We start from the raw sequence: 11,617 nt of genomic DNA, 5'->3' as shown, positions 1-11,617 counted from the left end.
ATACAATGTCTTTAGAGAATATTCAGTCCCCTGCACTTTGTCCAAGGAGATCTAAGTATGTGTGTGTGTGTGTGTGTGTGTGTGTGAGTTGTGTTGGTGTGTGTGTGTGTGCCAAATTATGCAATCAACAAACATTCTGTTCCTCAAATGCTGGATTCTAATTTAAATCATGTAGGACACTTTATAGTGTCTAACTTTGCTTCCTTGAGATGAGTCTATGTCTCCACCTGGTGGCCCCATTTCACAATGCATCTCATGACCATGCAGCCACGATCATGTTTGCAGGTTATTTCCTTGTATGATAGATGTATTCCCGGTCACAAAACACCAAGGCATTTATTCTGCTTTGACACTGATCTGAGCAATGACTAAAACACCCCAGCCTCAACCCAACTCCCATTCTCAACAGAAAAAGGGTTAGATGCCCAAACAAGAGCATATATCTGGTACAGAAGTGTGTGACGTAAGTGTGAGTCATTCTGTGTCAAATCAAGTCTCAGTAGATGTTTATGAAGAAAAGTAAGTATCTTATGAAAGTTTTATTTCACTTGAACAAGTTTCATGCAGAATTGTAATTAGTATCATTTAAAAAGAAAGAAAGAAAAAAAAAAACTTAATTCTCAAAGTATAATAGGCGTATAACCAAATCAACACGTTACCTAGAGCCTTTCTGTGTCTTCTAACACAAAGTTTTTGAAGGTTCTCATTTATTCTTGCACATTTCATTTTAGACTTTTAATAAACTTAAAACTGAATGGCTCAGTTCTTCACCATTTTAGGCATTCATATCATGGAGAAGTTTTTTTTTCAGTTTTTCCCCCCTTTTTCTCTTCTTCTTCTTCTTCTTCTTTTTCTTCTTCTTCTTCTTCTTCTTCTTTTAATATATCTGTACTCTAATCCTGGAAAAGTGTAATATAGTCAGACTCCATGTGGCTAGAGATGTGCTAAGAGATTTAAAAGCCCTGGAGCCCATTTAACAACCTGACAGTTGTCTGGAAGTGCTGCAGTCAGATCATTAGTGTGCCAAAATAGGTGCTCTCTGGGGTCTATTTCATATTTTAGAAGTTATTTTAGACCGTTCTGGAGCTGCCTGTCTGGTAGAGATTTTGGATGAATAGAATACATTGTGTGTGTAGTTTCAGTATCTTAAGTAAATCAGTATCACTCTGTGATTAATTTTATGAAATCATCTCTTTTGTGATGTGCCTGTTTATTTGTACTGTGTCAGCAGAATAACTTAGACCACATGTTAATGCTGTAATCAAAATATGACAATAACACACATACTTACTGGAAAAACAGCAATAAAGCAAGCAAGTAAATAAAATGCCACTGTTCTGTGCTGGTTAGAAATGTAATTGTTCAGAATCATGCGTTGAATGGTTAGATTAGATTGTCTAAATATTAAATTGTTCCCAGTCATTTTTAAAATGGACTCTTTGAAATCCGTGACCAAGAGATAAGAAAACGATTCACCATCTGGCTTTCGTACATTATGAACACATTCTGGGTAGAAACTGAAGAAATCCTGTAGAATGCCAGTACTTTTGAAACCTGTTTTTCTGGCATAGGACAAAACAAATGCTTTTAAAAGGGTTTAGTAATTGCCAACACTTGTTAGACCTCTGGAGGATCAAGGCCTTGTTTGACAACCTGCCCATGTATGGAGAACTTTGACTGGAGTGGGTTCCCCATCGGATCAGAGCTTTCCCCAATGGGACAAACTTGATGCTAATGGTTGTCTGTAGCCCTCTCCCTGTTACAGGATGCAGCTGTATTTAAGTGGCCTGCTACTGCTTTGACCTGTTGCGTACATTTCTCCGGCAGCATCAGTTTAGGTGGAACATGGTAAGATTCATATGATCATTTGAATTCCTATTAAGTGTTCTTAATTTCCTTTTAAGTACTCTTTTTAGAAATGTGTCTGCATCATCACAGTGTTGTTACAAACCTCTTTTGTTTTGCAATGCAAAATACTAATGGGTTTGTGTGAACTCTGAGTGGTACTAGATCTCTGTGTGGAGATAAAATATTGACACTCTCTCTGTCTTTCACACACACACACACACACACAGTGTGTGGCAGGCAAAAAAACAGAAGATGAATTGAATTTGTAACATCCTTCAGGCAGACCGAAGATGACATGGTTCTTTACATCACTGTCAAACTTCTTCATGTGATATTCTTTTTACGTCATCAATTTTTCACATCATAACTCCACCTCACAGGCCAGCAGGAAAACGAAGAAGAAGGAGGGTGGAGCGAAACGTGCTCAGAGGGCTTCCTCCAACGTCTTCTCTATGTTTGAGCAGACACAGATTCAAGAATTCAAAGAGGTGACTTTTACTAAACCCTTCATTTTCCCCCATTCAGTCCGCCTGAGGCCAGTGCTATTTCTGCTGTGTCTGGAGTGACATCCTATATAATCATATCGATGAGAAGTAACTGCACATCTCACGGTCTGGTACAGATGAAATTGCTTTTGCAAGTTTCGCTAAGTATATCTTTCTCGCAGGCATTTACTCTCATTGATCAAAACAGAGATGGCTTTATTGACAAAGAGGACCTAAAGGACACATACGCTTCTCTTGGTTAGTCTCTCACAATGACTATTGATTTAGTTTATGGTGACAATTCAAGAGGGTCTGACGTGTATTTACCCTTAAGTGTTAAATATTTTAGGCCTTATTTTCCTCGGTTAATAGGCTGCTGAACTCAGTCAATAACATCTAGAGAGCGAAATTACATGTGATTTAATATCTTTTCCTGAATGCATTGAGTTTCTAATTCCACACCTCTGTTCACAGGTAAGCTTAATGTTCAAGACAAAGAGCTGGAGGACATGCTAAAGGAGGCAAGTGGTCCAATCAATTTCACCATGTTCCTCAACCTGTTTGGAGAGAAACTTCATGGTGAGTTTAACAATATAATACCATCCTTTGTCTTTAATTCCGTGCGCAAATAATTGGCATTGTAAAGGAAGACTGCCTGTTTCAACAAAAAGTTAGAACAAGGACAGTACTATAACTTCACACACTCCATCAACACTAGAAAAAGTCTCCACATAAACACATGGCATCTAAAATGACGAAATTTTTCATTTTAGGCACAGATCCAGAAGATACCATCCTAAATGCCTTTAAGTTGTTTGATCCTGAGGCCAAAGGCCATATACATAAAGATGAGTAAGTTTTCTTTTTAAACAATAAGTGCATCAACATAATGAGAGGGTAATTGTGCACAAATTCATCAAAAAAAAATCATTCACAGGCTACACATAACCCAAGTTTTTTTTTAAATTGTTTTTTCTCCCCAACTACAGACTAAAACACCTGCTAATGACACAGGCAGACAAGTTTACAGCAGAAGAGGTAAGAAGCTAGAGTGTATGTCAACCCTCTTTTGCTAGTAGGTCAAGCCAAACCTGATTACTATGATTTATCACAAGGTACAGCAGATGTTCCAGTCCTCCAACATTGATGCAGCAGGAAACCTGGATTACAAATCCCTCTGCTACATCATCACACATGGAGAAGAACAAGAAGAGTGAGATAACTTTAATGTTGTAAACAGCTGTGTCAATGGTCAATAAATGTCCGCCTTGTTACTTTTGAGTCCAAATTTAAATGTTATAAAATTCACAAAAATGAAAAACAAAAAACAAAAAAAGAATAAAAATAAAATCAGTGAGCATACAGCAGCAGGGAGTCCTCAGACAGCAAAACTTCATAAAACTTTCATTAAAACAATGATTACAATTTGAGAGAGTGACAATCTGTGAACATATCAAACAGCTTTTTGGAAGAGGAAATGTTCTCCAGTGTACAGTCCCCAAATTGAAAGGAAATTATTAGTCTTATAAACAATCAATATGAATGTACACAATGTATTTACATTCGTGATAGTACAGCATTGGAAGACAGCCATCCGTGAAAACATCAATTTGACGCATTTGAATCATTCAAATGATATTAGTTTACCTTGTATTAAGGCATAATGAATTAAATTGATGCCCTCTAATAATCTCAGTATCAAAAACAGGATCGAAGGACAGAGAAACACATCTCAGTCCACAGTAAACAACACAGTATCTCAGTAAACAACACAGTACAAATAACGCAGTAAACAACACAGTACAAAATCTAAATAGCCCCTGTAGATAAATACTTTGGCGTACGTATACAGCAGTTCACAGTGCAACATCCTGCTTCAAATGTTTAAACTGAATTCATTTTCCCTGAAAAAACAAGGTATGTCAGGCCTGTTCTCTAAGGCCATCAGCACGCCGCTGCCTGAGCGTCCTTCAGCACGTAGAAGGCAAACGATAAACCAGGAACCTTGAGCTGTTCCCCGGGCGACAGCTCAGAGCCCTTCAGTGGAGGCAGAGTTCTGTCATCCACCATCTTCAGCACCTCTCCGTTCAGCTTGACAGACCTGAGGATTACAAAGGTCATAATGTCACTCAGAACATTCTGATGAAGCTTTTCTGCGCAAGTCAATGATGAGTGAATACATACAACTAAGCAATTTACACATTACTTAATACTACATCTACTGATACCATTAATACTACTCTTCATCAAAACTTCGCTATTATGCTGCAGGATCCTCTTTCTTTTGGTTGTTTGAGCCCAGATGGAATTAACTGACAGAGTGGTCACATACTGACAGTTAACTTTAAGGACACCATTAGGAGTGTGTGTGTGTATAAGACACTGTACTTGGAGTAGAGTCCTTCCTCTCCAGACTCAGCTGATTCAAGAACAAAAGCCTCAACAGTGCTGTTGGAGATGTGGGAAGGCAGGATGATCAGTGCCGGGTTCTTGCTCAGGTTTAATGCAAACAGGGTGATGGCTCCTTTTCTAAAGCGTGTACTGAGAAGCACAGAAACGGTCAAAAGTTTATTCAAACATTTTTTTTTTTTTGCTGGACAGATCAAACATGCAGTGACCACTTTTGAAAAAATGAATGGTCACTACATGAAACAGTTTTCTCTGGGGGGAAAAAAAAATATACTTTCGGGAACTTTGATGTGAAGTACCTTTTTTTGTTAGTGCAGTGGAGATATACCCGTAGTCGTTTTGGCTGTTTTGAATTTGAAAGAGCTTCCACTTTAAGCACCTCAGGTCCAACAAGCCTCTTATAGAGTAATGACAGCCAGTAGTCCTGCCATTTAGACACAAGAATGATTTAATAGCACCAAGAACAAAGAGAAATTTACACAAGGACCCTACAATGAGTCAGGAAACATGAAGCATGCCTGAAATGCAGTACCTTCAGAAAGTGTTCGTGTATCTGTTCCCAATAAAAAATTCCAATAAAGATACATTTCCATCAGACATTTGTTACTTATAACCACACTGAATACATAGTATCAGATCATAGTAACTGGTAATATTTAATTTAAAATACAACCATCACAGGTCTTGTGCATATAAGTATTCACGTCCATTGCTATGACACCCCAGCTGAGTTCAAATGCATCCAGTTTCCTTGTGAGATGTCTACAAACTTAATAAACAGACCAACATGATTTCAGAGGACGTGAAAGACAAGAGACTCTATGAAGCTGGTCTGATTTGGTTATGGTTTTCCATACAACGTGTTTAACATGTTCAAAGTTCCAAGGAACACAGTGAAGTCCTTCACAAAGAACTGGAGAGATTATGCAACCGTATTGTTAGGGGGAAAAATTCCAGGCAGTCAACCAGCACCAATCTAAATGAATAAACGCTCATGGTCTAGGGAAATATAACAGCTAATCTAGTTAAGGCCGCTCCCCTTACCTGATACCACCTTACATGTTGTGTGTAAGTATGTCTGCCTATGTGTGTGTGAGTATTAAACTAGAGAGATGCTTGGAGGACTGCACAGCCAAACCTGGGGAACGCAGATGGCATCTCCAAAAGCTGTTCCAAGGCACCGTGATGTCTGTGCTTCTCACTGGGTGAGCCTAATCTGTACTGTTTCAGCTTAGTGATGATGGTGACAATTCAACAGGTGAAAAAAATGACAAAAACCAAAAAAAACCCTGACCCCCCCCCCCCCCCTCAAAAAAGCAAACAAACAAACAAAACCACCAAAAGCAAAACCCATCCATCATCAAATTGTGTTTTTTTGTTTGTTTGTTTTTTCCTAGGTTTTTTGGGGGGCGGGGGTTCCCCCAAAGTTTCTAGTTCACTAAATGATACCCTTATTTAAATTCCCATCAAAAAAAGCGGCTAGAGGGCTAATTCCTTACCTTCCAGACATATAATTAGACTGGACTTAAAAAGCGACTGGCTGCCTCATCTCACAAACAGAAGGGGGAGAGCTACACCTCAGTCTCCAGGGAACTGAACACAGTATGCATGGACCATCTTTAAAGTTCAATAGTATCTTTTTATTTCTCCTTGTGATTGTGGATGATCAGCTGATGATGTTACATGTTTAATTCCAAGCTTATGCATAACCTCTTGGGATACCTCTAACACAAAGTTAGATACACGGTCTGACCACACCTCCTCCCATACATTAAATCCCTCAGCACCCTCTCTACCCTTCTCAAATGAGACAGCTGTTTTTCAAAGAGAAGCTAAAATGGGATATCTCTTCTGCTCCTAAATCTGAGCTTCCCAAATGAACTCAGGACCTTCCATGCCTCCAAACTATTTTGCGAGGAAAGTACTGGCTAAACCAACATTAGGTTCTAGCTGCTTAGCTGAGGAAATATTGTACTGATTGAACTGGCCTCATTTAACCACACACACCAGAAAAGCTTCAGGATGTTACTGCTCCAGATCCTGTATTGCCCCCCCAGGCTGCAAGCTCACTGCTGTCATGGGACAAACCTGGCCACCTGCTAGGTCATTCCTTAAAGACAGTCAGCACCCTAAATGGACAAAGAGGGCATGACGCCAACCGTCATGTAATTTGAAATTAGGCTGGACTTCAAAAATACTCGGGAGGAGGAATGTAGATATACTCTCAACCCTCCCCTTTCATCCGCACTGAATCTTCTGTAAAAGTTGACTCTGTCAATGGCAGCAAATCTCAGCAAATGTCTCCTTAAAGAGACACAACACCCAAATAGGTTGCACCGTAGCATACCATTGGCATGTCCTAACATGTATGGACTCTCAGAATTGGCTGTACACCCAAAATGAGCTGCATTTCACACTGTACATTCAATAAATCACAGCAATGATGGTAGTTTAAAACAATCATTACACAGGTACACGAAACACTCACCGGAAGAGGATCCAAATTATCATCCACCAGGTGATATGTACCGGCGCCAATTAAAACCTGTCGCATAATCACATCCAGACCAAGCTTTGCAGCAAGTCCCAATTTATCCAGCCACCTGATTCAAATAAAAACAACACAGCTCCAATACTGGGTATCTGCGGTGTTCAAAATGACCTGGCTAAACTACTCAGCGCAAGAAAAACAAAACACTCGTTTTGTGGCACATGGGTCGACTGGCGTGTCAAGCAGAAATTGCTACAGGAATAAAAACAAGAAAACTGGCTAAATGGTTACGCTTTTAAAATACAATCACAAACATGTTTTACCCTTCATAAGGAAGACGTCTAGTACAAAAAGGCATTTACAACATCCATTTTCATCAGATTGAATGTGGCAATACTTAAATGTCACATGGAATCTGAGAGGTAAATTTGCATGCTAAAGCACGGATATAAATAGCAAATGTTTAACTGTCATGAAAACGAACCTACTCAAATAAATCTAGCTTCTTTAGCTATTCATGATCTTAAATGTTCAAGCTATCACAGATTATAGTTTTGCAACTCTCTACATGAGATAATCAGTCATAGGTTCTGCTAAGCGAACATTCTGATGTTGAGTAAACTGAATGTGTCTAAATTTGTGTTTGTTCTGCTTTCTTTGTTTTTATCAGTGAACTCACATGAAACCAGCAACAAAAGAGTCAGAGAGCCCCAACGCTCCACCACCATATGCTGAACTTGTTTCTCCAAGCCAAACTTTCTTCCCGGGGGAAACCGTGTTAATGGTCTGAGGGGCACAAACGCACAAAAAACAACCTTTAAGAGATGAAATCAAACATAAACTTACTAAACATTAACCTGTGTTAAAATCGTTATCGGTACTCGGTCCAGCTGTATTATGATGGAAGGTTTCTCGTTTACTGTTCAGTGCACAAACAAAGGTCAATTTTCTTTCAGTTTTACCTCGAAGACCTCTTTTGTTTTTGAGGCCAGTGTGTCAAGTACTGCTGGATCCAGAAAATCTTCCAAAGATGTTTCTCTACCATTGACATAATAACTGCAAATGATAATAATAAAAAAAAAATTAGACTTTTTTTTTTTTACATTTGAAACACATGAGAGAAAGCTTGTACATCTAAGTAGCGCATATGTATCTTCTGTAAGCAGATTTTAGTTTCTTACAAAATGAAACTTAAGGCTGATTTCTGTTTAGTTGTGCAGTTTTCCTAATTCAACCCCCCCCCCCCCCCCCCCCGACCACGTGGTAAAGCCACGTGCGTAATTTCACGGGAGAGTCTTAAAGCTGACGGTGTGTTTGTTTAGCATGTAAGTGCTCATGCCCCAGGCATGTGACTTCTGGAGTGCTCTGTCCTCTAACAGAGGAGTACTGTAACTTACTGATGCCAGGTACATGCGTCAATTGCTTCAGCTCCAGTCTCAAGAAACCTGTAGAGGTGTAGGTTATATTGAATTATCTGTGGTTGGACAATCATTTTTTTATGCACATGGTTAAAAAAAACAAAAAACTACACTTTCATGAACCTGAAAGTTCAAATATTACGCAACCAATGTCTTTAAAAGGTTTATTTGGATAGTACCGGGCCAGTCCTGCCTGGAAAGTCAAAGAGTGTGCATGCTTTTACACAAGCCCTACACAAAGATATCCTTCATTCATTTAATCAAAGTCCGGACGAAGCTACTATAATTGTATTCAGGTGTGATAGATTAGTGTTGAATCAAAGTCTTGCAGAAAGGCAGCTGTCTAGAAGATGGACAGACTATCCTAGCTTTGTAAAATGCTTTCAGTGTACAGTATAAATGTAATGAAATTCAGTTCGGGTGTGCTTGTGGTGGAAATGCCTGTTTAAAAAAACAGTAATAGTAATACCTGCAGTCTCTTACCCCGTTAACAAATCTCTGCGGTGATCTCTTGGCTGACCAATGTCCGGTCCATAAAGTCCTGATGAGTTGTAGAGTTTTGACTGCTGAAGAATTTTTCGAAGATGAAGAAAATCCTGACCCAGCTGAGTCCCGTCCACTCTAATCCCAGCCTTCTTCTCATAGCTGTTAGGCTCTAAAATAAGGGATATTAGAGGGATGTGTCTTATTTCATCTAAATAAATGTAAAAGAATGTTTGGCGTAGCAGTTGAAGGCTGAAAACTACACCTACAAAGTAGAACTATGCAAATTAGATGTTTGCAAATCACATGTTTACAGTCTTACATGATAAAAGCTGCAGTAAGTATCTGTTTAACACTCTTAACTAAACGAACCTCTGGCAAACACATACAGAAAGAACAAAGGTCAAGAGAACAGATATGTCAGGTTTCGATACCATTCCCCAGCTCCCAGGACATGAAGTACTCTTTGGATTCACAATAGTCCATTAGCTTCTCAGCATTATGACTGTCCCAAGAATTTCCACTGGTCCTGAGCAGTGCGTTCAAGCCAAATATGAGGTCCAGACCGGAACAGTTCGCGAAAGAATAGAGCAAGTCGACAGCATGGTCTACACATAAGAAACGGAGAGGTCATTTAATTGTTCTGGATTCTTTTAAGACTTTTTGCATAAAACGATTCTTTGTGCTGAACTAGTTCCTGAGAGAGAAGGGTCACATTAACATTAAAATGTTTATACCACTGTAATAATTCAACAAGCTTACCAGAAAATTTTACTCGTCGATATTTTCTTTGCAACTCTTCCTTTTGTAGTAGAAATGTCTGGACTGCCCATTCTTTCTTTAACTGATTCTCCAATAATGGGGGCAGCTCAAGTCTCTCACAGATATCACCTGTCAGGACAACATTGGCCACTTAACCCTAATAGCTGATGTTCAGTTGGAACTTTTATGATCATGATATGTTTAAAGAAAAGGGAAAAAGCGTAATAATCATAATACGAAAAAGACAACATTCAGGAAATTCAGATAACCATAGTGATTGCTAATGTTGAAAGAATTTGTGTGAGCATGGTATAGGATTGGGGGGAAAATTACAGACACACTTAAATGTGGAACTGCCACTCTTAGGATCAGTCCCTGCATGCAGTAAGACACTTCTGCTCTCATGGGGATTTTCTGTTAATCAGATTCCCGTCCTGAGAAACAGGAATTAATTTGTAGAAGTCAAGTCACCGCAGACCATTTCTGTCAGAAATGATGGTGTTATCAAATTATAAAGTTTGAAAGTTAACCCAGCAGTGAAACGTATGATGAGTATTACCAAGATAGAACAGAGAGTTCGTCATGTACTCCTTCGATTGGAACGCATTTTGTCGGTGGAATATCATAAAATCTTGTCTGGTGCCTCCAAATCGCAAAAAAGCGGGTGTCAAAGCTTTTGTTAAAGTCCTTAGTTTTGGTGACCTGCAAGAGAAAGCATATCCTTCCTGAGCTGAACTCAAAACTGGACAATAGGCCTATACTTGGACTATAAGTCTTAAACGATGTATCGCACGAGTGACTCAACAGTGTCCAATGTATTGCATGAAGCAGCCGGAGAAAGGAGTCATTGCTTGTATTGGCGGGTCACAACGGTAGCACACCCAGTCATTTCCCAAATCACCTAAAATGTACAGACGACAGAAAATGTATCGCTCACCCCAACAGATACATGAACTTCTCCTCCGCGACTAAACTCGCATCTATTGTCACAGAAAGAAAACGCTCATCCACTCTTCTGGTTGGATGAGAAATGTCCATATCCAATTTAATCACAAAAACACTTTCATTTGTGTTTCTCATGTTAATTGCTTCGACGTGGTTTCCTCGACTGGAGACGCCAAGAAGTAAGGCGGTCAGTGAAACGAGAGCTTTCAGAGAATTCATTTAGTCAGATGAATATCAGGAGTTTATCGATCCTCTTGAATCTTAGTTTTCCTTTTTCGCAGATAGAACATTTAATCCAACAAAATAAAATGTCTCTATTTTCAAGCCGGGTTCTTTTCACAAAACCAACGAAGCCATCTGACTCACCGCTGCCCATTCATGTTTCCTGGTATACATTAACAACAGAAACGCTTCTATGTCACTATTTGGATAAACAAGGCGAGCGGGCTACAATGGGAGGAGCAAGAGCGCGTTACATGCTATTGAAAGCAAGTCAGCTGCTGAGGACAGGACACTACAAAGTGCGATGCGTTCTCAAATTTTCATGATGCTGAATGTGCGAAAACCCACAGCCACGTCCTGTGTTAAACTTTGGTTATGAACTTCATGCAGAACACTTAAAGACAAGGAGGCTAAGTAATATGATCGCATGAACAAACAGCTTTAATCATATATTCAAGAGGCTTTCATTTTTATTTGACTTTTAACACTCATACACTTAAAAAAAACAAGCACGTTTCATTTGAGTTGACCGTGCAGGCACATCAATTAAGTAC

At 39.3% G+C, this 11,617-nt stretch overlaps 2 protein-coding genes across 2 annotated transcripts; one reads left to right on the top strand and one right to left on the bottom strand.

The window, feature by feature from the left end:
- Window positions 1-2,222: 2,222 nt before the first annotated feature.
- Window positions 2,223-3,550, top strand: LOC115806548 (myosin light chain 5-like). The gene is made up of 6 exons (XM_030767329.1): window positions 2,223-2,336; window positions 2,516-2,591; window positions 2,808-2,912; window positions 3,107-3,185; window positions 3,323-3,371; window positions 3,449-3,550. Exons 1-6 carry the CDS (start codon window positions 2,301-2,303, stop codon window positions 3,548-3,550), a joined length of 447 nt encoding a protein of 148 aa, XP_030623189.1. The 5' UTR covers window positions 2,223-2,300.
- A 638-nt stretch (window positions 3,551-4,188) lies between these two features.
- hpse (heparanase) lies at window positions 4,189-11,222 on the bottom strand. The gene is made up of 12 exons (XM_030769159.1): window positions 10,834-11,222; window positions 10,456-10,598; window positions 9,897-10,025; window positions 9,569-9,742; window positions 9,135-9,306; window positions 8,631-8,678; window positions 8,196-8,289; window positions 7,913-8,019; window positions 7,231-7,345; window positions 5,042-5,166; window positions 4,722-4,874; window positions 4,189-4,434 (listed from the first exon to the last, which is right to left on the bottom strand). Exons 1-12 carry the CDS (start codon window positions 11,058-11,060, stop codon window positions 4,278-4,280), a joined length of 1,644 nt encoding a protein of 547 aa, XP_030625019.1. The 5' UTR covers window positions 11,061-11,222; the 3' UTR covers window positions 4,189-4,277.
- Between the last annotated feature and the right edge of the window lie 395 nt (window positions 11,223-11,617).

This window comes from Chanos chanos, chromosome 3 (genome assembly GCF_902362185.1).
Source record: "Chanos chanos chromosome 3, fChaCha1.1, whole genome shotgun sequence".
In the NCBI taxonomy this organism is placed as follows: domain Eukaryota; kingdom Metazoa; phylum Chordata; class Actinopteri; order Gonorynchiformes; family Chanidae; genus Chanos; species Chanos chanos.
The sequence above is the reverse complement of the archived record's forward strand: the minus strand, read 5'-3'. Positions and strand labels throughout refer to the sequence as shown.